At 41.4% G+C, this 27042-nt stretch overlaps 1 protein-coding gene across 2 annotated transcripts in view; it reads left to right on the top strand.

The window, feature by feature from the left end:
* Window positions 1–848: 848 nt before the first annotated feature.
* The window catches only part of KDR (kinase insert domain receptor), a 48498-nt gene continuing 22304 nt past the window's right edge, over window positions 849–27042 (top strand). Inside the window, exons 1-15 of one of the 2 annotated variants that reach the window (XM_012441152.2) lie at window positions 849–1236; window positions 5890–5983; window positions 8284–8480; window positions 11687–11817; window positions 12056–12224; window positions 12850–12989; window positions 13631–13808; window positions 16363–16477; window positions 16565–16728; window positions 19527–19683; window positions 20601–20724; window positions 21471–21579; window positions 22409–22750; window positions 24907–25053; window positions 25387–25518. In XM_012441152.2, coding sequence (XP_012296575.2) covers window positions 1170–1236; window positions 5890–5983; window positions 8284–8480; window positions 11687–11817; window positions 12056–12224; window positions 12850–12989; window positions 13631–13808; window positions 16363–16477; window positions 16565–16728; window positions 19527–19683; window positions 20601–20724; window positions 21471–21579; window positions 22409–22750; window positions 24907–25053; window positions 25387–25518 — 2266 coding nt within the window. In that variant the 5' untranslated portion in view covers window positions 849–1169. The remainder of the gene's footprint in view (window positions 1237–5889; window positions 5984–8283; window positions 8481–11686; window positions 11818–12055; window positions 12225–12849; window positions 12990–13630; window positions 13809–16362; window positions 16478–16564; window positions 16729–19526; window positions 19684–20600; window positions 20725–21470; window positions 21580–22408; window positions 22751–24906; window positions 25054–25386; window positions 25519–27042) is intronic. The other variant, XM_012441153.2, reaches the window with a different exon arrangement.

Genomic DNA, 27042 nt, shown 5'->3' with positions numbered 1-27042 from the left:
CCAAAATTTCACTAGGGCTCTTCATTGGGGAGCACGATGGACAAAAGCCCTCTCTCACGGAGAGCCTCAGGCCAGGGACAGGCTCTGTATACCTCCAGTTCCCTGGAGCCCTGCTACGGTTTTCTGGAGAGAGCCAGGCAGGGGTCCCAAATGTAAATGCCTTCTTGGGGCTAGGCAGGTAACTTCAAAATATTTAGAGCCGCCAAATATTGTGGGAAATAGCAGGAATGTTGGCGAACTGGGCGAGTGCGTTTTCTGATTAAGAACAACCAGATTCAGCTTTTTAAACTACAATTACGCTGGCCAAACAAAACACCCTAAAACAAACACTCTAATACAAAAAGCAAAACTGCTGGCTGGAGTCGCTGCCAGTTTGCGACCCAGCATACTTGGCTCAGTATCCGCTTCTCCCTCGTGGCTCCAAACTGCAGCAGATTCTCGGCCACTTCAGACGCTCGCGATGGCGAAGAGGGTCCTGCACTTTGACGCGCCTGGTGAGGGCGCGGTGTCCCTCGCTGCGGTCCCGGTGATGCTCCCCAAATCTCGGGGGCTAGCAAGCGATTGAACCCTGGAGTGGCTCAGCGCCCGTTACCGACTACTTTTTATTTACACCAGAAACAAAGTTGTTGCTCCGAGATGTTCTCTCCTGGGAGACTCCGGGCCCGGCGCAGTCCCCGGAGTGAGGGGAACTGCGGAGATGTAAATGGGCTTGGGGAGCTCTAGATCCCCGCTGGGTACCCGGGTGAGAGGCGGGGCTGGCCGCAGGGGAGAGCCCCTCCCCCGCCCGGCCCCGCCCCGCATGGCCCCGCCCCCGCACTCTAGAGTTTCGGCTCCAGCTCCCACTCGGCACTGAGTCCCGGGACCCGGGGAGAGCAGGCGGTGTGTGGTCGCTGCGTTTCCTCTACCCGCGCCGGGCATCACTTGTGCGCTGCAAAAGCCAGTCTGGCAGCCGGATACCCTCTCCTACTGGCTGGCACCCGCAGACGCCCCTACAGCCGCGGTCGGCGCCGGGGCTCCCTCGCCCTGTGCGTTCCGGGGTCCTGCGCTGCGCGGTGCCCTGCGCTGCGCGGTGCCGCGCGTTCCACCTCCGCGCCTCCTTCTCTAGACAGGCGCTGGGAGAAAGAACCGGTGCCCGAGTTCTGGGCATTTCGCCCGGCTCTAGGTGCAGGATGGACAGGAAGGTGCTGCTGGCCATCGCCCTGTGGCTCTGCGTGGAGACCCGGGCCGCCTCTGTGGGTAAGGAGCCCACTCCCGAGGAGGAAGGTGGACAGGTCGGGTGCGGGCGGAGAGGATCTGGAAGCCCGAACTAACTCGGAATCATAGAGTTGGAGAGTTGGACGGGACTTGACACTTTGCGATCTTTCATTTACCAGTGGGGGAACTGAGGCTCAGAGACTGGCCTAAGATTACCCAGGGAGTCTGTGGTCGCCTGTGCTCTAGCCCAGTTCCTCTTCCAGGACTCTGGTCTCCGACTGGGACCTCGGCTGGAGCGCGTCTTGAGATGCTGACACACCCTCGGGTTGTCGGGAGGCAGGGGTGGGAAGGCGCCCGGGACTGGCAGGCAGGAGGTGCCTCCGCTGGCGAGAACAGGCGGTGAAAAGTTGTCTGGCTGCACGCAACATCCTAGTCCGGGCCCGGGGAAGGTAACCTTGCAGGGACCTCAAGCCGGGTCTCCCAGATCGCACCGTACACTCGGTTCTGCCTCTTTGCGAGTAGGGCTGAGACCCGACTCGCTGTTGTCTTCATGCCTGAACACACACGCACACCCGCTGTGTGAAGTGGGATCTGGTGAGGAGAGAAAATTTTGTCCTTCCTTGGTGCAGGACACCGCTCTTCTTGCAGAGAGAAGAAGGGGGAAATAGGGACTTGTCCTGAGGGCTGAGACAGCTTCTCTAAATGTCTCCAAGTAACAAGTCAACTGTCCTGCGTAAAGCATTGCACATCTTTCAGAGCGCTATAGTCCTTGAAGTAAGAAGCTCAAGCTCTGAAAACCTTTCCCGAGAGACTTGGTACCTAGTTTTAGCGCCATTCCTTCCTCTCCCTGCCACCTAAAATTTCTGTCTCTTTCAATTAGGAACACGCAGGCTCTTGGTGCAATAGCTGTCTGTCTTGTCTTCCTCAGTTCCCTTTCTCTCCTCATCCCATAGATAATTATTTCTTTTCTGCAGCCAGTTTGCTGATTTCCAGATTTCCACTCTTTGCAGGGCGGGAAAGGGGAAAAAGGGTCACAGAAAGAAAAAAAAAGTCAAATAATTCAGGGAAAAAAATTCTTATTTCCAAAGACATGTCTTAAGAGACACTCCCACCCACATACAGTACGAAGATCATCTGTCCAGAGTTATTGAATTTTCTTTATAATGACTTGGTTCATAGGGTCCAGTTCCACCATGGACACTCATTTGTCCCTGACAAATCCTCTTTCTCTCCCTTTATGGGAAGAGAGTGAAGGTCTGGAACATGTGGTTGCTCTGTATTCCACAAACAAGTGAGTTGCTTTTAAGCCTGGGGTGTTTCCTAGCGCAGTAGTAACGGCACTGGGGTTGCCTTGAATATAATGGTGAACTTGCCCTTTTGGAGTGCATTACTTGCTTAATTGGATTGGGCTTTAATTGGTGCCATCAAATTCTAGAGACAGAGGCACTGTTGTTTTTCCTTCCCGTCTTTGAGCTGGAAGGGTAACAGTGCACAAATTAATTAATATTGGTTATGGGATTTGAACATAGAAGGGCTTTTTATTGAGTAGTAGCATATGTACCTCTTACAGTTATTTCTTTAGAACTTTCTGAAGAGTCCAGCTCAAGCTTGCCAATGAAAACTAATGAAGTTTAATGGAGGAAAAAAAAAAAACCCAGTGTTGGTCTACAGATATGAATTTGAAGTTATTGAGAGCCTTGTTGAATAGATTTTTGTTGTAGATGTGTCTCTAGAATAAAACATGATATACAATTCACACTACAAGCCAAATGAGAAAGAGCCCGTTATTTGGCCACATTCTTATAAGAAAAAAAATGGCAGTAAAAATGACTCTCAATACGCTATGAGAGTCATTTTAGAATAGTTTGGCATTCTAGAATAGTTTGGTATTATCTCAGCTTCCTATGAATGAAGGACATACCTTTTCTTTTCTTTTCTTTTTTGAGACAGAGTCTCGTTCTGTCACCCAGGCTGGAGTGCAGTGGCATGATCTCAGCTCACTGCAACGTCCACCTCCCGGGTTCAAGCAATTCTCCTGCCTCAGCCTCCCAAGTAGCTGGGACTACAGGCACGCGCCACTACGCCCAGCTAATTTTTGTATTTTAATAGAGATGGGGTTTCACCATGTTGGCCAGGATGGTCTCAATCTCTTGACCTTGTGATCTACCCTCCTCAGCCTCCCAAAGTGCTGGGATTATAGGCGTGAGCCACTGCGCCTGGCCACCTTTTCTTTTTAAAAATATTTGTTACTTAGGAAAGTGTGTCTAGAATGTGATCTGTGGCAGTGAATTATGAGGAACCTTCAGGAGTTTCTCATTTTGGTAGCAGAGTGGGCATAGCTTACTGAGAGTCATTTTTACTGCCTTTTTTTTTTTTTTCTTACAAGAATGTGGCCAAATAATGGACTCTTTCTCATTTGGATTGTAGTGTGAATTGTATATCATGTTTTCAGCTTCTTTCTCAACCTTGTGTTCCCCAGTCAAGTTTGAAATCTGTGTTATCCAAATGAATTGTTTTTATTTTCCTTTTCTTAAACAAAGTGGGACTCCATTACTGGAAAGTTTCTGTTTTGCTTTTAAGCATTTTGGTTTTTTGTTTGCCTGTTTTGGGGTGCAGTTACTTCTTTCATATTAAAAAGCACTGTGCAGGCCGGGTGCAGTGGCTCATTGCTGTAATCCCAGCACTTAGGGAGGCAGAGGAGGGAGGAACGCTTGAGCCCTGGAGTTCAAGAAGTGCCAGGGCAACATAGCGAAAACCCGTTTTCTATTTTAAACATAAATATAACCCCCCTTCCACACACAAAGTACTATGCAAATTAACTAAACATCACCACCCAGACCAGCAGCTGTCCAAGAGTGGCCCAGTGGCAGGGTAACTTGAAATGCTTGTTGAAATGCTTGTTAAAATGCATCTAAAGTCTAAACGATCTAAAAGTCTCTAGATCTCAAAAGCTCTAAAGTCTTAAGAACAAAACTGCCCCAAATGTAAGTCAGTGCCAATGCCAGTTAATTTCTGAGATATATTGATATCACTTAGTTTCCAGTTTTTAGAAAACCATGTTATTGATCAACAATCTGTGGTTATGTCAGCACCCTAGTTTGCACATCTGTGCAGGTGTGTGAGAACACGTGCAGTCACTTGTTCATTCTGCCTACAGTTGTTCACATTGGGGTCCACAGATCCAACGCCTTGGATGTTTGCACTGGATATTTACTTATACTCTATTTATACCATCTCATACCTCCTTCTATTTGTTCATACTCTCTTATTTGCCCGACAAGGTCAATGCCATTTTAGGCCTAGAAAGTCAGTTTTTCTTAGTTGACGTAACTTAGAAAGCTTGGGTGCCTGCCCAGCATCAATTACTTTTTTCAAGGTCTTAATATGTGTTAAGGCCCTAGCATAGTGGACAGTTATTCTTTCTCTCATGCTTTTTCAACATGTCATAGCTCTTCACATTTAGTTCACAGAGAATTAAATCATCTTGCTGTAGAGTGACATGTTGAGGAATCTATGCCCCACTTCTTTTCTCGTTCTTACCGTTTTAGGTAAAGACAAGTTTCTTATGTCTGAAATTTGGTGTCAGGATGAGCTCAGAGCTTTGATGAATAAGTTCAGATCTCCCAATGCTAATTCATTAGCATTACACTTAAAAATTTCATACACTTTTTTAAAAAAGGGTAATGCTAATGAATTACAATAGAGAGAAAAGTATATTAATTTGCATGTATGTATGAAATTGGGGAAATTTCACACATGCAGAAAAGTATATTAATATGCATGGCTGGGTGTGGTGGCTCACACCTGTAATCCCAGCATTTTGGGAGGCTGAGGCAAGTGGATCACGAGGTCAGGAGATCGAGACCATCCTGGCTAATACAGTGAAACTCCATCTCTGCTAAAAATACAAAAAATCAACCAGGCGTGGTGGCAGGCGCCTGTCATCCCAGCTACTCTGGAGGCTGAGGCAGGAGAATCTCTTGAACCTGGGAGGCAGAGGTTACAGTGAGCTGAGATGGCGCCACTGCACTCCAGCCTGGCAACAGAGCGAGACTCCGTTTCAAAAAAATATACATGTATGTGTGGAACTGGGGAGTGTTTTCTGTTCCTCAATTCCTCTCCCTTGCTTTTAATGTACAGTCTTTATAAGCTTATTTCAGCTGTGGCAATTTGGTCACCAGAGGAAGCACACTAGAAAATCGATAAAGGAAAATGAGACAAGGTCATAGATTCTTTCACTCCCTTCAAGGTACATAGATGAACTGTATAGAAATCCCTCTAAGTGGGATTCATTAATCAGCAGTTTAGTCAAATGTGTACATCCTACGTTTTATAAGAAATGTCAGTGTGTCCTTTCCCAAGTGAATGAGATCATCAGATGAAGGTTCATTTGGATTCAATGTCCCATATCCTTTTGTAAGACCTTGAAGTTGGCAACGCAGGAAAACAGGAACTCCACCCTAGCTCCATGAATTGCAGAACTGTTGTGTTGGTTTATGACCATCTGCCCATTCTTCCTGTTATGACACAGCTTGTGAACTTTTACTGAGAATGGTGAAAAGTAAATTCCCAGTTTTATACAATGAATTGCTGAGGAGGCCTTTTAAAGTATGGAGTATGCATTGTTGATGGAAGGTGTTTCCTATGAGGTCTAACTCAGTGGCAACTACATTCATTTGTTTAATTTGTTTCTAGGTTTGCCTAGTGTTTCTCTTGATCTGCCCAGCCTCAGCATACAAAAAGACATACTTACAATTAAGGCTAATACAACTCTTCAAATTACTTGCAGGTAAGGATCCATTCTAGATCTAGATTTCCTGTGTTAAGTAACTCATTGTTTGTTGAGCTAAAATAATTTCCAGTAGAGCAGAATTGTAATAGAGCTTGTAGTAATTGTTCATAAGTGGTGAGGTTTCTAAGAAGTGATGTAATAATGAAAAATGAGAAGCATCTTCTCTCAAAAATTCTGTACAATTTTATGGTGTTTTTTATACTATTCTCTGCCTACATGCGTACACACACACACACACATGCATACACACGAATACACACACATGCCAATAACCAGTATAGCCACCTGGCACATAGAAGACATATACTCAATAAATATGAATGAATAAGTGAAGTTGAGGGCTATTCCCTTAATACTCCAGATATACATTTAAGCAATAGAGTTGAAGAAATTTGGGACCATATTTATTATGCTCAGTATGACTCTTGGACATCTTATTAGCCCTTTCCAAAAACTTTACTTTATAATACAATTATTACTATAATTTTACTATTTAGGCACTAATATTTAATAGCAATTTAATATTTAGCCAGTAATATTACTGAGTGCATAAACTGCATAAATAATGGACTTCTGGCTCTGCCTTGATATTCTGGAATGCCTCTTTCTCCACTCGCAGGCAAGAAGTCATGCTATTGATTTTTGATAACTGGAGAAATAGACTTCTTTGTCAAGAATAAGATGTAAATTTTGCCTTCCAGCCCTTCCCCCAGAATGAAAGAAAGAAGACCCTTGAGTTTAATGTAGTGATCACACATGAAAGGCATGAAGGTGTCTTAGGACCTGTGTGTTTTTGGCAGAGGCTATGACAAGTGGAGATAATGTTGCCCTCCTGGAAGAGTGCTGGGGGTCCACAAAGGACCTTGGGTAGCTTATTGCCATTGCTTCATTCTTGATGAATACTAAGCATTCAACAGAATGACACAGATCTATTTTAGACTGCAGCATAAAGGATACTCTAGTCCCCTTACCCATACCCAGCCCTTCGGGAAAAACACAGTAGCAGGTGCTGTTTCTCCAGCTTTACTAGTTCAAGACACATTTCCCCCTAGATTTTCCTTTTACCAACCCTCGATGACAAGGCTTATTTGAAATCCCCAAGGATTCCACGATCCCTTTTGTAAACCCTGCATAAACATTTCTTATGTTCTGAAAAAAACCACGGAGTGTGTTAAAAGTAACTTGATTGATGTAGACAGAACTTCTTGGAAATTTCAAGTTCTTTGAATGAAAGGCCAATAATGTTACATTCTTCTTGGTGTTGACTATCTTCTTATCTTCCTTGGGGCCTTGTAGAGAAATGCTGCAGTACAAGCCATCTATGTTTTAATGCGAGCTCCTTACAAGGTCCGACGGAGTCTTAGTTCCACCTCCTTCCTTCCTAACCTCACTTCTTACTCCCCTTTGCCCTCTCTTACCTGGCTGCTCTGGCTTCCTGGCTCTTCCCTTAATACTCCAGATTTGCACCTGTCCCAGGGTCTTCACATGTGCTGCTTTTGCTCCTGTATTACGGTTCTTCGTGATGTTCATATGACTAGCTTCATCAAGACCACCTCCTGCAGAATTCTTTACCCTTTTCTTTGCATCTTCTATATTTTTCTCCATAGCACTAAACACCGTCTTTCATACAATCAGTTTTACTTATTCTTTAATTGCCTGTTTTCTCCAGTTAGACTGAGGTGCCATAAAGCATTGATGTTTGTCTGATTTGTTCACTGCTCTTTCTCCAGTCCTTGACATGTTTGGCAGGTAGTAGATGGTTAATAAATATTTGTTGAATGAAAGAATGTATTAATTAATAGAAAACTCGGGAATCTCTGTGACTTCTGAGTTGGTAACTTTTCATCATATGTCGATCCAACTTGTTGTTGGTAGAAAACTTTTTTTTTTTTTGAGATGGGGTTGCCCTGTTGCTCAGGCTGGAGTGCAGTGGCATGATTTTGGCTCACTGCAATGTTCACCTCCCTGGTTCATGTAGTTCTCATGCCTCAGCCTCCTGAGTAGCTGGGAATACAGGCATGCGCCACCATGCCCAGCTCATTTTTGTATTTATAGTAGAGACGGGGTTTCACCATGTTGGCCAGGCTGGTCTCCAGCTCCTGGCCTCAGGTGATCCGCTTGCCTAGGCCTCCCAAAGTGCTGGGATTACAGGCCTGAGCCACCATGCCTGGCCGGTAGAAGACTTTATGTCTGGTGAAGAGTTTATTTAAGTTTGAGAACCAAAGTTTCTCTTTTCTTAGAAATAGCCTCATAGTCTGGCACTTGACTTTAATACCTCCCTGAAATTAATTTTTCAGGGGACAGAGGGACTTGGACTGGCTTTGGCCCAATAATCACAGCAGCACGGAGGAAAGGGTGGAGGTGACTGAATGCAGTGATGGCCTCTTCTGTAAGACACTCACAATTCCAAAAGTGATCGGAAATGACACTGGAGCCTACAAGTGCTTCTACCGGGAAACTGACTTGGCCTCGGTCATTTATGTCTATGTTCAAGGTAAGTGGTGAAATAAAATTAAGTTCCCACGTCTCTTTACCAGTTATAAAAGACAATAGCCTCAAAGAAGAATTGAGTACAAGAAGGGGCTTGCTCTAAAGGCTGTTTGTCAAGTGGAATACACAAAATTCTTCTCTCTTGAGGCTTCCTCTGAGAAATAAGACTCATTGATTGATTCTAGAACTTGGGCTGTGTTACCTCTCTTCTGCCCAATTCGTTTGGGATTGATCTTTGTTTCCAAGGTAAATTCATGTTCACTATTGGCCACTGAGAGTTATAAAAGTCTTCTTATGTTTGAGAAGACAACCTAAAATTCTTGAAATTGAAGAAGATTTGGGGGTGAATTATGAAGAGATTTCTGTGGAGAGACAAGTTATCTACAGCAGAAGAAAAGATTTTCCCAAGAATTCATAGGAAAGCATTTTTGCCAAGGGCTCTGGAGTTTTTTTGCACATAGGAACTTTTTTTTTCTTACTAATACTTCATAAAAAACAATTTCCATACTCGTGCAAATAAAGACATTGCTTCAAAGAGTCTTTTGAGGACAATGTTTCTTTCCTTTGCTTGTTTAGTCTGAGATCTTGGATGATATACCATATTTTTCTAGGATTTGCAACTTGGGATTGATACCATGGAGGCTGATTTAACAACCACATAGTATAAAATAAATGTCACACATATTCAATATTTATAATGAGTTATGCATTCTTTGTGTTTCAAAAATCTTACACTATCTTTTTTTTTTTCTGTGAAAACCTGACTTAAATAATGAGATCCCTATGATATAAATTTGAGGAATGTAAAGGTTGCATCATAGTTTGCTTGGATGTACCAAGTATTTTTCTTTTCAGTGAAGACAAACAGACATTTTATGTATTCATGTATATGCCTCTTTACATCCCAGAGTATTTGAGACAGGTGAAGATGACCTAGATCTTTTTCCCAGAAGCAGCTTTTACAGGGCAAGAATTTCATCAGCTTTGGGAAACACACTTGCATATATCTGCTTACATCTCAGTAGTGTCACATATGGTTAGTGCAATGAAAAAGTGGAGACCACATCAAAATAACTTATGCCACTGGACTCATGATGTTTGAGAATTATTTTTGCCAAAGTAAGCACTGTCCAAGATAGAATGCTGTGCCCTCCTCCTCCCCTCTGCAGGATTTGAAAGAGACAAGGCTCAGATCTTGGAGAATTTCTGACTCCTTTTGATCTGGCAGTCTTGGGAGATGCAGCTCTGTCAGAAGAGTGCAAGGATTTCCTGCTTTTAGCCTGTCTGGAAATACTACAAGATGAACCTCCCCCATAATATCTCATTATTTACTTCTCCCTAAGTCAGGAAACTTGGAGACATGTGAAAATTCATTTCATGAATTTCAGTAAATATTTTATTTTGAGAGGATGGGTGGTTGTTTGGGTTTCTTTTGTTTATTTCCTTCTTTTGAGATACTGAAATAGAATTGATTTACTAAACAGGTTTAGTCTTACGTCAAAGGGTTAATTTAACTTCCAAAGGCTTGCTCTGTAAGCAAGTTATGTAATATTTCATAACATGTGGATGAAAGGTAGGCAATATTAAGAAGTAGCAATCCTTAGCACTGTTTACTGGTACACTGCCTGTCTTTGGGTATACCATTAAATTTTGCTTCCTGTCTAAGCCTAAAGTTCTAGGAGTTGGGCTGTCCAAGATTTTGGCCATGAAGTTAAACAATGGGAAAGGAAACACTAAAGTATTCTCTATGGATAGGTGTTTAATGTCCCCTCCGATCCCCACCTTACTTCCCTAGTCTTCTGACCCCATTCTCTTCAGCAATGGATGGAGCCAGGAAGTCAGCCCTGGCCTTATAAGATAATGGCTATGGCATGTGGTGGGCTAGATTGGCTGCTTTTCTGTGCTTTCCAGCTGGGAAGGAAATCAAACTTCTGCTGTTGCAGAGAATTAGCTGCCTTTGTCCCCCTGTGGTTTAATTAACTCTTTCTTCTCTTTGACTGACTGTTATGAAGCACTCTGAAAATGCTGGATCAGATGTGTTGGGCATAGCAATGTGAAATGTTATCTTTCTGAGACTTCAAGCATGACGCCACACCACATCGTCTCTATCTCTGGGAAATGGACAAGTTTTCCAGCAGTGTGTTAACATTGGATGAGTAATGTTTGAATGGCCTTAAAATCTTTTTTTTTTTTTTGAGATGGAGTTTTGCTCTTGTTGCTCAGGCTGAAGTGCAGTGGCACTATCTCGGCTTACTGCAACCTCCGCCTCCCAGGTTCAACTGATCTCCTGCCTCTGCCTCCAAAATAGCTGAGATGATAAGCATGTGCCACCATGCCCGGCTAGTTTTTTTTGGTATTTTTAGTAGAGATGGGGTTTTGCCATGTTGCCCAGGCTTGTCTCAAACACCTGACCTCAAATGATCTGCCTGCTTCAGCCTCCCAAAGTGTTGGGATTACAGGTGTGAGCCACTGCACCCGGCCAGAATCTCTTCAGTTTTCTGCTCAGTCTTTGGAATGGTAGCTTTTCAGATGTTTGTCATTGAAGATATCAATGACTGCTAGATGTTAAACGAAATGCAATCAGTATTAAACATGATTTTTAGAAAGAATCATATACCGAGTGTTCAGAATCTTAAAATGCTCACATAAGGTTATCTTGAATAACTGAATTCAAAATTGTTAGTTGTTTCCTGTTAATCTAAAGATCCTTTAGGATCCATTCATTTATTTTCATGGCATTTACATTATTTACCTAAAGAGAGAGCGTATGAGTTTTTTAAACATCAGTGAAACTTGTCAGTAAAGTGTATAGATTTAACTTTAAAGTTTAAAGTAAATATTATCCTTCATTTTGAAAAAAGTATAATGATTAATCTTTTAAAATGTGAAATTCATAAAAATATATTCTACTTGTCAATAAACCTTGTGAAAGGAGTCAATCTCAATTGAGAGTTATTTCAAAATTTTTATATACACAAATATATACACATGCATGTGCTCACGCACACACACACACACACACACACACCCTCCTGTAGCACATACTTGTAGCCAGGTGTCTATCAACAGAATAATCTGTGGATGCCTTTGCTTGTGTGAGGTGTTACTTCCAGTCATTGACTTGTCTGGTTAGAGTTTAGGAATCTGAAAAGTGACCAACTTTTCTAGTAAATACCATTAACTCACTAATGGAACTAAATTTTCTTGTAGATTACAGATCTCCATTTATTGCTTCTGTTAGTGACCAACATGGAGTCGTGTACATTACTGAGAACAAAAACAAAACTGTGGTGATTCCATGTCTTGGGTCCATTTCAAATCTCAACGTGTCACTTTGTGCAGTAAGTTGCATCTCCTTCAATTTTCTCTTAAGTTTTTATAATTTTAAGCTAATATCAAGATGGGTAGCCTGTTTATAATATTTAAAATGAGTTTTAAAGATCCTTTAGGAAGGGTCAAATACAATGAATAAAATGAATTGGTATTCTTAAAAATAAGATGAATTCTTCAGCAGTCATTGTACATGGCTCTCATTTTTGGTACTGGATTAAATATTTGGTATTTCTTTTTATTACCCAGAGGTATCCAGAAAAGAGGTTTGTTCCTGATGGTAACAGAATTTCCTGGGACAGCAAGAAGGGCTTTACTATTCCCAGCTACATGATCAGCTATGCTGGCATGGTCTTCTGTGAAGCAAAAATTAATGATGAAAGTTACCAGTCTATTATGTACATAGTTGTGGTTGTAGGTAAGAGGACAGTTCCTTTCCATATCATTAATAACAGACAGTAAAGAGTAACTCCCTGTATTAAGATCTTGGAGATTAAGATGTACAATGAAGAAGGATATTGAAAAGTATAAGAACTCAGGATATGGTGCTGGGCAGTTCATCTGCCCTTCTCTGCCAAATAAACCCATGTGCAACTGAGTTTGTCTCTTTTCTTGCCAAGATCAAGGGTGAAAAGGAAATTTTTTTTTTAAAAAAAGGATGAAAATGAATGGTATTATTGAAGCACATTTTATGAAAAATTCAATGTTCAGAACATTGCTTACTATCAATGATTTTAATTATGCCTATTTTATGGAAACTTCAGCAGTTTGCTAAAGCTAGCCGTACTGACCTAGGGCTCTGACCACTGAAAGTTTACTACTTTTCTATCCACTGGGTTACAATATCTTTGCGGTCTCTGAAGATAGTACTTTGTAAAGCTCTGCTGGCCTTTTTGCTGGGAGCTACTAAGTATTGGTGAGGCCAGCAGGGAAAAACAATGCATCACATTTTAAAGTTGCATTACTTTAAAAAATAACTTTGTGCAAAGTTGTAGGCTTATTTTCTCTCTCATCGTCTGTGTTTTTCAATTTACTTGCTCTAGGATATAAGATTTATGATGTGGTTCTGAGTCCATCTCATGGAATTGAGCTATCTGTTGGAGAAAAGCTTGTCTTAAATTGTACAGCAAGAACTGAACTAAATGTGGGGATTGACTTCAACTGGGAATACCCTTCCTTGAAGGTAACACTAATGATTCAAAGCCAGACCTCCAAATACTTAGATAATAAGCCCTAGTGAAGTTTGCTTGAGAGATAGGGGCCTCTTTGGCTAGATAAAATAGAAGAGCCTTAAAACACACACACACACACACACACACAGACACACACACACACACATATTTTAAGGAAATTGCAGAAGAGATAGCACCCACAAAAAGGTGAAATACCAGGAATTTTGTCCTATTCTGCAACAGTCAGGCTATAAATATTAATTTTCTCTAGGTGATTACATCCTTCCACATTATATCATTTCTCTGTTCTCCAAAGTTTTTGATTTACATTCCCTTTAAAGGAATTTCTCTTTAAGAAGTGGCATGAGATACACTGCGCCTTAAACACTGGTCACATTTGCTGATGTTTCTGCAGTGTATATCCATCTCATTTTCACCATGTGAGGTTTTAAAAATCCTAATTCAGTGGGTTCCATTTATTTCTCCTGAAATCCAATATATTTGTCATCTGCATGAGGTTGAAAGTTCTGGTGTCCCTATTATTAGCATTAAATAATGTTTATCAAAGGCCAAGATTAAATTCTGTAGGTAACTAGAAGCTATTGGTTAATGTTATGCCGTGCTTTGGAAGTTCATTCAACTCTTTTTTCAGCATCAACATAAGAAACTTGTAAACCGAGACCTAAAAACCCAGTCTGGGAGTGAGATGAAGAAATTTTTGAGCACCTTAATTATAGATGGTGTAACCCGGAGTGACCAAGGATTGTACACCTGTGCAGCGTCCAGTGGGCTGATGACCAAGAAGAACAGCACATTTGTCAGAGTCCATGGTAAGCTATGGTCTCCTTGGAAATTATTCTGTGCCTTGACAAGTGAGATAATTTAAATAAATGTAGGTCACTTAGTGATTCCTATTTTGTTCATTTGGAAGATACTTTTGAGTTCTTCTTGTTAGGGAGGACACATGATCCAGAAGTCAAGAGTGTAGCTTTGTCGTCAGGAACTTGGGCTCAAACCTCGACTTTGAAGATGAGACATGCTGGTATACATTAAGTGCTCACTTAGTATTACTTGTTATAGTTGTTGCTGCTATTAGGTTACTATAATTAGTATTAGCTAAGGTAGTTTTAAAATTTTCATTTTTTTGCAAGGCTGAGAGGCCTACTTAAATAAGCATGAGCTTTGCAGACTGGGGAAACATTTAGCAACATACAGTTGACCTGTGAATAGCTCAGGGGTTGGGAAACTGACCCTCTTCTGCAGTCAAAAATCCATGTATCGGCTGGGTGCAGTGGCTCACGCCTGTAATCCCAGCATTTTGGGAGGCCGAGGTGGGTGGATCACCTGGGGTCAAGAGTTCAAGACCAGCCTGGCCAACATGGTGAAACCCCCGTCTCTACTAAAACTACAAAAAATTAGCCGGGCGTGGTGGTGGGCACCTGTAATCCCAGCTACTCAGGAGGCTAAGGTGGGAGAATTGCTTGAACCAAGAGGTTGCTTGAACCAGGAGGTTGCAGTGAACCAAGATCACGCCATTGCACTCCAGCCTGGGCAACAACAGGGAAACTCCTTCTCAAAAAAAAAAAAAAAAAATCAAGGTATAACTTTTGACTTCCACAAAACGTAACGAATAGCCTACTGTTGACTGGAAGCCTTACTGATAACATAAACAGTCAATTAACACATATTTTGTTTATTTGTATTATATATTGCATTCTTCCAATAAAGCTAGAGAAAAGAAAACGTTTTTAAGAAAATCATAAGGAAAAGAAAATATATTTACTATTCATTAAGTGTGAGTGGATCATGATAAAGGTCTTCATCCTCGTCTTCATATTGAGTAGACTGAGGAAAAGGGGGAAGAGGAGGAGATGGTTTTGCTGTCTCCGGGGTGGCAGAGGGTGGCAGAGGTGGAATAAAATCTGCGTGTAAGCAGACTCATGCAGTTCAAATTTGTGTTGTTCAAGGGTCAACTGAAACTGAACTGGAACTAAATTGAACTGGCTTTGAGTAAATCATCTTAATTTTTTGTTTGCCCTCTTTCGTTTACATAAATATCTGAGTTTACATGACAATTTGTGTGGCATCCTGCTTACAAGGCTTGGAAAGGATTTTGGATTTTATGAGAATGCATCAATAAAATGAAATTTAAAAATACCTTCGATAATACTATTTTATTCGAGTTATAATCATAAAAGTGGCAATAACAAGTATGATTTAGTGAGCACTTACTCATACTTGTAAATAAAAATAAAAAATAAAGTAAGTGTGAGCACTTACTTTATTAGCTCATCTCACCTTTGAAGTTGAGATTGGAACTCAAGTTCCTGACTACAAAGCTGTGCTTTTGACCTCTAGGTCATGTGGCATCCCTAGAAAGAACTTGAAAGTTTCTTCTGAATGAACAAAATAGAAATCACCGTGTCTTAAATTTATTTAAATTATTTCACTTGCCGAGATGCTCTTGTCAAAATGCACAGAGAGAGTCATGCTCTGGCTTATGTTTTTATAGAATTACTCTTGTCCTCCAGAATACTTTAGGGAAATAGGGGCAGAAATAAGGAGGTCAGTTGGGAGCCAACTGAAGTTATCCAGGTGAGAGTTGAGGGGTGGCTGAGGTAGAGGTAGTGAGAAGCGATCTGATTCAGGATATGTTTTGAAAGTAGAGTCAAAAGGATCTGCTGATCAACTCATTGGTTGTGGAGTATAAGGGATAAACAGTGGAAGATGACTTGATTGTTAGCATGAGCAACTGAGTAAATGCTGGTGTTATTTACTGAGATGGCAAAGATCGAGGAGGCAGTGAGATTTAGGGAAACAGTGTTAGGTGTGTTTGTCTGGAGATGCCCATTAAACATCCAAGTGGAGATGCTTAATATATCAACCTGGAACCCACAGGAGTCAGAGCAGAAGATACACCTTTAGGAGGTACATGAATGATACTTTAAACCTGAGACTAAAGGATGGTGTAGATAAGCGGAGGTCTGAGGCCTATTAACACTTGGTGGAAGAGGTGTGTGGAGGGTATCATGGGAGCAGAGGAGAAGGAGCACCCAGGCATCCCTGGGGCACTTAGAGAAAGCTGCACGGAGGAACAGATGTTTGAGCTGAGACTTGAGCAATCACTAGGCTTGTGGGAGTGTGCTAGCGGGGAGAGAAAAGCAACAGAAACACAAGAGGTGTGGGAGAAACTCGAGAGGTGTGGGAGAAACACCGGAGGTGGGGGAGAAGCTGGACTGTGACCCACAGGGAATCTTGGAACTGCAACTCACCTGCTCAGATCCTCAAGGTCTTTGACTTCTCACTTAAAATAAAAAACTAAACCAAATGACCATTTATAGGAAGTTGACATTTATGAGAATAATTATTTTTATTTTCTTCCAGAAAAACCTTTTGTTGCTTTTGGTAGTGGCATGGAATCTTTGGTGGAAGCCACGGTGGGGGAGCGTGTCAGAATCCCTGTGAAGTACCTTGGTTACCCACCTCCTGAAATAAAATGGTAACTACTGGAAATAAATGCAAAGCATCATTTCTTGTGAGAGTAAATCCTTCGACTATACTAATTCCTGAGAATTCTTGTTCATAGGTATAAAAATGGAATGCCCCTTGAGTCCAATCACACAATTAAAGTGGGGCATGTACTGACGATTATGGAAGTGAGTGAAAAAGACACGGGAAAATACACCGTCATCCTTACCAATCCCATTTCAAAGGAGAAGCAGAGCCATGTGGTATCTCTGGTTGTGTATGGTGAGTCCATTCAATTTTCCTCTCTGCCCAAGATTTGTTATGATATGCTGTCTTCCTAATCAGCCAAGCCACCATTCCTCTGCCTCCTGCTGCTTCACTCACATCATGGCGGGGCCTTTGTACAAAAGTCATCTGGGGCGGTGAAGCTGAAATGTAGGACTGTGTGCTCTGGCCATGTTTGTTTAAGAGGCCATGTAAATGAGCTTCATGGTGGTCAAATGCAAGATTAAAGTAGTGATCCCCTCGATAACGAAATGCTGTGAAATAAGAATGCCCATAGGGACAGTTGTCAAGCTAAGCTATACTACCATTGTTCCCCTCTCATGGAATTGCCCACCTGGTACGCAGATGTGTAAGACCCTTCTCCCTGGATTTTGTGCAAAGCTCCTAGTTTGATATTGTAGTTGATGTATCAGTGATGTACAGGTGGATTCCAACTCTGAAGACTTTTGAAGTTGACACTGTTGGCTTGGTTGGGATCATGTTTTCTTTTTTTTTTTTTGAGACGGAGTTTCGCTCTTGTTACCCAGGCTGGAGTGCTATGGCGCGATCTCGGCTCACCGCAACCTCCGCCTTCAAGCAATTCTCCTGCCTCAGCCTCCCGAGTAGCTGGGATTACAGGCACGCGCCACCATGCCCAGCTAATTTTTGTATTTTTACTAGAGACGGGGTTTCACCATGTTGACCAGGATGGTCTTGATCTCTTGACCTCATGATCCACCCGCCTCGGCCTCCCAAAGTGCTGGGATTACAGGCGTGAGCCACCGCGCCCGGCCTGTTTTCTTTTTTGACAGGAGTTCAGGATCTGATTTTGAGTCTGTAATGGAAAGATAGTAAGTTTTTGATTTAAAGATGATTTGAACTTTGTTTTCGGAAACCAAATGGTACGAAGTGTTTGGAATGGAGTGGGGAGAAGGGTGCCGTGGTCAAGTGAGTGTGAGAGGTGCCAAGGTGATGTGTAGATGTTGAACAGCTTTCTTCATTGCAGGACTTTTCAGAACCTTTAATATGCTAATGTATATTGGTGTTCTCTAGGAGGAGAGACATAGAGAATTCAAGGTTTAACAAACCTATTTGACCACAGCCCCCTTTGTCCCCAGAGCAAATTTGTTAATCGCTCACTCCAAACAGTTTGAGAAATGCTTCTCTGTTGTAATTCTTTGTTCTCCATTTTGGTATGGCATATTAAAACTTCAGGATGTTTTCCCATGATGTTAAGGTGCTTCCATATGTGTCCTGATACTCCTCTGTATGCCTGCTGAGCTTGGCTTTATTTCTTTTTTCGGGAATATTTTAAAGATAACGGGTTCCAGAAAGGTTGCTTAGAAGCAGTGTAGGTGTAGGGGACTGGGGCGAGGAGGAACTGGGAAGTGTGTATGTAGGATGGGAGGAGGAAATGAACAAGAAGTAAAGACAAAGCATGGACAGCAAGTAGCCCATTTTATCAGTTCACAAAGCCACTAAATATTTGATTCACTTTAGCATATACTCTGCTATATGAAATAAAGATAAATAAGAAGTCAAATCTTGAAAGCATCATCTGAGGCTTTAGGTTGACAGTAATAAGGAAATAGTTTTGACTTTGCAGCCAAAGAAGACAGAAAGGAGGCTGGGCGTGGTGGCTCACACCTGTAATTCCAGCAGTTTGGGAGGATGAGGCGGGTGGATCACGAGGTCAAGAGATCGAGACCATCCTGGCTAACATGGTGAAACCCTGTCTGTACTAAAAATGCAAAAATTAGCCGGGCATGGTGGCACGTGCCTGTGGTCCCAGCTACTTGGGAGGCTGAGGCGGAAGAATAGCTTGAACCCAGGAGGTGGAGGTTGCAGTGAGCCAAGATTGCGCCACTGCACTCCAGCCTGGCGACAGAGCAAGACTCCATTCTCAAAAAATAAAAAAAAAAAAAACAGAAAAGAAAAAGGGAGTGAAGAAAGGAGGACAGGAGAGAAAGGAGAAGGAAGAAAGGGGAAGAGGGAAAGGGAATGGAGAGGGAGGGAGGGAGGAAAAGAGAGAATGAAAAACTCAGATGATGGTGGCAGGAATGCATTCTCTAAAGATTTACACCTTCCTTTAACATCAGGTGGTTTAAACCTTTGGGTTCAGAAGTCAGAGTGTCTAGGTTTGTTCGAGGTTTTGCCACTTGTTAACTGAGTGACCTTGGGAGAGTCATTTAACTTTTCTATGTTTAATTTTTTTCTCATGTATAAAGTTGAGGACAGTAATAGTGGTTGTGAGGATTAAGTGAATGACTTCATGCAAAGCACTTTGAACAATGCTTGGCACATAATAAATGTACTTACTGTGCTATCTCAGCTATTTTCTGTAGCCTTGCCTTGATCTTGTGAACTTGAGGGGGCAGAGAGAACTAGCTCTGTAATGCAGATGAGAGGCACAGGATTTCAAGACTTGCATGAAGCCATTCAGCTTGTTAGTTTATTATTATTATTAGCTTATTGTAATTTTTATTTTATTTTATTTTTTTATAGAGATGGGATCTCACCATGTGGCCCAGGCTGGTCTTGATCTCCTGGGCTTAAGCGATCTGCCTACCTCAGTTTCCAAAAATGCTGAGATTACAGATATGATTACAGGCATGAGACCTCCCATGCCTGGCTAGTTGTGGTTTTTATGAGTATCGCTAGAACTCAGGTCTCTTGTTTCCACATCTAGGTGTTCTTTGAAAAAGAAAGTGGAAGCAAAATCATTATACTTAAAGTCAGCTTTAGTCTCTGAAATCCTCTGCTTCCCGTTCTTCAAAGCTGATTGACAATTCAAAAGTTGTTTTTCCTAACTTCAGTCCCACCCCAGATTGGTGAGAAATCTCTGATCTCTCCTGTGGATTCCTACCAGTACGGTACCACTCAAACGCTGACGTGTACGATCTATGCCGTTCCTCCCCCACATCGCATCCGCTGGTATTGGCAATTGGAGGAAGAGTGCCCCAACAAGCCCGGGTGAGTAAGGCCACACGCTATTTGCTTTCCTGCCATCTTGCATTTCTTACAGCTGAACTATGATATGACTCCATCCTAAACGGAGAAGCCTAAACCGAAGAAAGCTTTCTCTTAAGGGGTACCCTGAATCTATCCATCTTTCTCCGTGTCTTACATTTTAGGAGATGTCTTTGCTTAGAGTATCCTACTTTGGGATTAGCTAAGCTCAGCCTTATCAGGTCAGCCCAGAGGTACATTTCTCCAAACGCAGGCTATTTGCTCAGTTTGCTAATTGCCAGTCTTTGGTTTCTCTCCCAATACCAATCAATTGGTGAATACCACATAGCTCTGTCTTATCTGTGAGATCTACCTCTCGGAGGAAGTGCTGATAGATGAGAGGCAGTGATTGACCCAGCCCCAGTCCTCAGGGTCTCAGGCCCAGCTTATCATGATCTGACACAAGTCCAGACATCCTTAGGGAAAAACACAACAGCAGCAGCCAACCTACCAACACCCTAAGCAGTCCACTTCCTGTTGTTGTTTTTGAAATGGCCACTACGAGCTTCTTCCTCAGCCACTGATCATTTCCTTCACAGAGACCATGGTTCCAGAGAAACTACTTTAAGGAGCCCAGTGGCTTCTAAGTTTCCTTGCCTTCCTTTGAACTAAATTAACTTGAATTGTCTTGTTGGTCCAATTTATGAATGAAGGTTTGTTCCCAGAATAGCTCCTTCCCTCCTGTATCCTGAATGAATCTACCTAGAACCTTTTCCTTGTCAGTGCCTATTTTTAATTGGCGCCAAGTGTTCTACCGTGGTAGGCTGCATTGGAAGTTATTTCTAAGAACAGAATAACCAAAGTCTGAATCTTTTCCTTACTCCTGATTTGAGTGAAGGAAAAATTAAATCATAACACACCCTGTTATCTCTTTCTCATAGCCAAGCTGTCTCAGTGACAAACCCATACCCTTGTGAAGAATGGAGAAATGTGGAGGACTTCCAGGGAGGAAATAAAATTGAAGTCAATAAAAATCAATTTGCTCTAATTGAAGGAAAAAACAAAGTGAGTTCGAAGTTTTTAAATTTGAAAATTTGTCTCTCTTTAATGCAAGGATGGTACAATAATATGTGAGGCATATTGGAGATTAATAATCAAATAGTCTGGATGATAAAATAATAGCATATTAAGTCACTTTGAAAATACCGTTGACTTTTAGTAGTACTATTAACTTATTAATAGCTTATCAGAGAAAGATAAAACATCTATGACATTAAATCTATGCATCTGTATAAGGTGATTCTGATTTTATAAACATGAGAATGCAAATATGTGGATCATGTCATATTAAAACACATCATTAGTTTCATGGTTTCCGAAGTCCTTTTTATATAATGTGTGAGCTTCACAGCAGCATAATTATACAAGTTGAGTAAGTGTCCCAAATCTGAAAACCCAAAATCCAAAATGCTCCAAATTCTGAACCTTTTTGAGTGCTGACATAATGCTCAAAGGAACTGCTTGTTGGAGCACTTTGAATTTGATTAGGGATGCTCAACAGGTAAGTATACAATGAAAATATTCAAAAATATAAAAAAATTCAAAATCCAAAACACTTTTGGTTCCAAGCATTTTGAATAAGAAAGACTCAATCTGTAATTGCATGAATTTGAGAGTGTCCAATCAGTGCAGCAGTGGGAATGGCATAGGCAGGTTGGAGTGATTGTGGAGACAGCTGGACTTCAGTCTGAGTGCTTGTGAACAAACAGCCTGCATTGTTTATGGCCTGGGATTTGTTTTTTCCCCTACAGACTGTAAGTACCCTTGTTATCCAAGCAGCAAATGTGTCAGCTTTGTACAAATGTGAAGCGGTCAACAAAGTCGGGAGAGGAGAGAGGGTGATCTCCTTCCACGTGACCAGTAAGTACTCTTCTCTGGAGGGTTGGATCACTGACGCAGCGGTTACTAAGCTGTGTAATTCCCTCTTATTTTTGCCATTCATGTGAGTGGCATGACATTTAGGAAGAAGGACTTGGATTGGTTATTGATGGTTTCATTCATAAATTGAAACTCCTCAGGTATCTCCTGGGTTTATGTGAAGTCAGTGCATCCAACTTCACTGGAGAGAGAATGGTTTCCCAGATGCTTTAAACCACATTTACGTCTCAGTCCTCAGAATCTGATGCAGTGCATGACTTACTGAGCTTAGTACATATTGGTGGGCTTGCTATGCAACAGTTGATGAGGGTGGGCTTTCTGGAGGTGATCGGAATGAGAGAGGAGCAGTGCCCTTCCAATGCTGCTGATTTTGCCTGTGCATCTTAGTTTTATGGATAAGCTTTAGCTGACTCTGCTGAATGGAATATTTTAGTCAGGGCTGATTCGTTGGCATAAATGTAGCTTTCATGTCGTTGAGCGTTAGTGCTGATGAAGACCTAATTGTTAAAATTCTGTTAGGATTAGAGATTTTGCTTTGGATTTTTAAAATCTTAAACATTGCATAGAACTCATAGTGGAGATGTGGTAAATATCTGAGGAATTTATTTACATTTTCAAGTAATACATTTTGGCCAAATAAGATGTTTTGGGACCTGAATTGTCTAGTTTGTTGGTCAAGTTGTTGTACATCATCTGGGACTGACAGAGCTTCACTTCTCTTGGTACTTTGTAGTAGTCCGAAATCAACAAGATGATAGTGAGCTGTACCAAGTTAAATCACCATTCAATAACTATGGCTTTTACATTTTAGGGGGTCCTGAAATTACTTTGCAACCTGGCACACAGCCCACTGAGCAGGAGAGCGTGTCCTTGTGGTGTACCGCAGACCGATCTACGTTTGAGAACCTCACGTGGTACAAGCTTGGCCCACAGCCTCTGCCAGTCCACATGGGAGAGTTGCCCACACCTGTTTGCAAAAACCTGGATACTTTTTGGAAATTGAATGCCACCATGTTCTCCAATAGCACAAATGACATTTTGATCATGGAGCTCAAGAATGTATCCTTGCAGGATCAAGGAGACTATGTCTGCTTTGCTCAAGACAGGAAGACCAAGAAAAGACATTGCGTGGTCAGGCAGCTCACAGTCCTAGGTAGGGAGACAATTCTGGATCATTGTGCAGAGGCAGTTGGAATGCCTTCAATGTAGTGCAATGCAAGTGCAATGCAAAGATTACTGTCTTCTAGGAGCTTACGTTGTAAACTGGTGCACACTTCCTCACCAAAAGTCGTTGAGGCAGAAAGAAGATAATAATAATGAAATGATGTATTAAAAAGAGAAAATAACATGGTTCTTTCCAACCATGGTGATGGAGTAATTCACTAGTATATGTAAGGGATTAGCTTGAACCAGGAAAATTTCTACTTTATCTTGGGCATCAATTTATTTAAGTAGACACATATTTGTGGAATGCCTGCTATGAGCTAGGAGAGTGCCAGAAATTCACAGTGGTGAACATGAAGGACAGGAGGAGAGCACAGGCAACCACTGGGAAGTCACAGCACAATGAGGTCGCTGTGTCCGTGAGGACAGGAATTGTTCTCTCTTTTGCTCCCTGCTGTAGCTCTAGTCATAGAGCATAGCAGCATACACTAAGTGCTCAAGAAGGCACCTGCTGCATGAAGAGTGGGATGACGGGCTGACTTTAGGACCTAGAAGATTCCATGGGAAGGAAGCTACATTCACTATCTGTACCTCTGGGTGATCCCACATGGTTCAGCATAGCCTAGGGTCAATGGGATGATCGCTTCAGTGAGCAGATAGCTCTGTAAATTCCTCATAGAGGCACTCTCTACCTCTTGTCTAACCTCATGCCTCATGCAAAAGCTGGGCAGCCATGGCTCTGTCTGTGGGAAAATCCCAGGGCAAATTTGGAGAGCGTCTCGTTGTGCCACTTCTCTCCATCTTCTCCTCCTTTTGGTGTCCCTTTCCAATTCCTAGGATGTATGTGCCCTCTGTTTTTTTACTGTTAGGAAGGAAATTGCCCAAGTAAATTCACCTACACCACAGTTTTAGAGGGATAATGTTGTCATCAGAGGCCTTGGCATATTTGAAGAGGTACCTTCTGGCAGACACTAGCATAAAGTTTGCTAGTTTTAGGACTCAGGTGTTATAAGAACAGATACTTTGGGGTCAAGTCATCCCTGGGACCCTTTTAGTCATACCCCATAGATGACCATAGATTTTCTGTCGGCTGGTCTGGCTTCAAGGTTATGGAAGAATTCAGAAAAAGATGTGAAGTAGGCTCCTGGCCTAGCTGTACTTAGAAAATATGTGCTCACAGTTAGCTGGTTTGCTTCCCTAAGGACTCCTAACTTGTTTTCCTAAAATCTATTCTTAGAAGTAGGCAGGAGTCCAGTACATTAGCTTAGACTTCAATGTAGTACGCTGTTGAGGTAATCTCATTTTGCTGAGTGTTGAAGTAGATTTTTTCAGCATATTCCCTTTTGATGTTCAGTTGGTTTGGACAAGATATTTCCACAGCACTTTAATAATTTGAAGAAAGAATAAATCTAAATTTTTCTTGTACACTTAAATACTCATGGGCTTCATTTTCTTTAAATCCATGACTTTCCTTAGGGTATTGTCGTTTTGTGTGTGTTTCAGTGGAAATAGCACTGAACTGGTCTTTTAGCCTCACCAGATTCAGTAACAGTTCAACTGTTTACTTAGTTATAGGGACATGGACAAGTCATTTAATGTCCCTGAACATCATTTATTTCATCTGTGAGATAATGCTAATAGTCCTATTCTGTTCATTACATAAGATCAATATGAGGAACACAAATAGTAGCAATGAGTTTTATAAGAATTGCCAAATAAGTGCAAGGCATTATTTGTTGAATGATACTAAAGTTTAGCACTTCCAAGAGAAGTATGAAGGGATTCTACTGTATTATTGACTAGAACTTTCATGGGATGGGAGTATTCCCCTGGAAAGGTTGTGTCTGATTAGAGGAAAAATCCATATAGGTGACTCTGAACCTTTCTTTTGTGATGGGATTACCAACTAGTATCACTAATATGAATGTTAAAAGCTATTAATCTGTTTGCAGTGTCCTGACTGACTTGTTTCACTTAACTTTACCCAGTGACCAGTGGTGCTGTTATCAACTTCTGTGCATTTTTAGCTTAATAAACCAACAAGTTCTTTTTCACTAAATTTAAACTGTTTAAAAGTTTGCTGACACTAGAACCATTTCAAAACTTATAACTGCATGTTCTGTGATTTTCTTTTTGTATGTTTAGAGCGTGTGGCACCCATGATCACAGGAAACCTAGAGAATCAGACGACGAGTATTGGCGAAACCATCGAAGTCTCATGCACAGCATCTGGGAACCCCCCTCCACAGATCATGTGGTTTAAAGATAATGAGACTCTTGTAGAAGACTCAGGTAAATAGAACTTGGCTACTATTCTTGGGTTGCAGAACTTTCCAAGGGTTGCTATCTAAAATGCCATATTATTTCTTGATGTAATGTAGCAAAAAAGCAGTATTGGTGTCCATGGCCTGGCTCATTTCACAGTCTTAGAATTGGAATATGGGGCCTTGTTGAATTCTCATGAAAGCCTTATAGGAGATTAGTCAGTAATATATCCCACATGACTTTACAGAGTTAGGTAATAGACCAAGATGAAGGGCTGCATTTATATTTTCTAAATTTCCCTGAAAAACTTCACAGACCACATCATCACAAATGAGAATGATCATTTTCTTCCTCTCTTAGGCATTGTATTGAAGGATGGGAACCGGAACCTTACTATCCGCAGAGTGAGGAAGGAGGACGAAGGCCTCTACACCTGCCAGGCATGCAGTGTTCTTGGCTGTGCAAAAGTGGAGGCATTTTTCATAATAGAAGGTCAGTGGGATAAAGAAAATGTGGTACATATAAACCATGGAATACTATGTAGCCATAAGAAAAAATCTGATCATGTCCTTTGCAGCTGCATGGATGGAGCTGGAAGCCATTATCTTCAGCAAACTAACACAGGAACAGAAAATCAAACACCACATGTTCTCACTTATAAGTGCGAGCTGAACAGTGTGAACACATAGACACAGGGAAGGGAACAACACACACTGGGGCCTGCTGTGGGGTGGGCAGAGGGAGAGCATCAGGAAAAAATCGCTAATGCATGTGGGACTTAATACCTAGGCGATGGGTTAATAGGTGCAGCAAATCACCATGGCACATGTTTACCTGTGTAACAAACTTGAGTATTTTGCACATGTAACTTGGAACTTAAAAGAAAAAGAGAAGGTCAGTGGGAAGTCATAGATACATCCTGCAGTTTTTAAAGATTAGTTTATATCTTATAGACACACATTCACTTTGAGCAGGGCAACTACAAATGATTTTTAATATTATTTGTACTTTGTAAATTTTCTCAGTAAGCATGTATTCTTTTAACCAGCAAACATAATTAATATTGTTATAATTCTGCTTGCATCACATTTCCTATTCCTGTAGTTCTTACTGTGGAAAATTCTTAGCCAGGCAGAATGAATAGCCTCCTCTCCCTGATTCTGTCTTTGTTTGAATGGCTCGATTAACTTATAGAAACGATGCCTTTATATTTATTTGGAAAAACATTAGAATTGCCGCCTAATCATGGCAGTCAATGCTATCCAGATAGTCACAAGGGTTCAGAGTTTTAATTGAACTAGAGATAATTAAGATTCACTTGTGAACAATAGACTCACTCTTCTGACATGGAAAATTTTTGGTTTTTATCTAAGTATGTGTGTATGCAGGAGTGATGTGGAGTAGGAAAAGTAATTTGTAGCAGAATATTTTATCTTAAGAAGTACATTCCTATGGCTTCTTTTTAATAGCCCACCAGGTGAAGAATAAAAAACTGTGTTGTGTGGGTAAAGGAATGGTATTCGAGGGTAATAAAGAAGTATGGTGACAGAAGGGAGAATTGATGGATTTCTATGAACTCATTCTAACTTGTCTCTCAAAGTCTAGATTTTGGTCCCTTTACTCTGCCAAATCTATGATGCCAAGTATTGCATCTAGATATGTTGACATATTTTCAAATGTGTAAGCTTATTAGCATTTCATAAACCACACTTGCAAATAAAGATTTCAAAGATCGTGGCAGTTCTTTCATTTCCAAAGTGATTCATGTTTTAGGGCCAATCCGCGGAGTGACCTCTAGATTCTCTCTGATGCTCTGCATTCTCTCGTTAGTGGTCTGCAGCTGGCTACAGATGCCTAACTAGGCAACACTGGCACAGAGATTATAGTTACTTGTTACCTGGAGTGAATGCTAAGAAAGGCAGAGCTAGATATTTAATATTCCTGCTAGGTTCCCAAATGTTATGTGAGAATATTAATATACAAACGCATAGAATATAGACTCTTGGATCTTTTCAT

This window comes from Aotus nancymaae, unplaced genomic scaffold (assembly GCF_030222135.1).
Source record: "Aotus nancymaae isolate 86718 unplaced genomic scaffold, 86718_ANA_hifiasm-v0.15.2.pri h1tg000006l, whole genome shotgun sequence".
Lineage (NCBI taxonomy): Eukaryota > Metazoa > Chordata > Mammalia > Primates > Aotidae > Aotus > Aotus nancymaae.
This window is presented reverse-complemented; position numbering and strand designations above follow the sequence as displayed.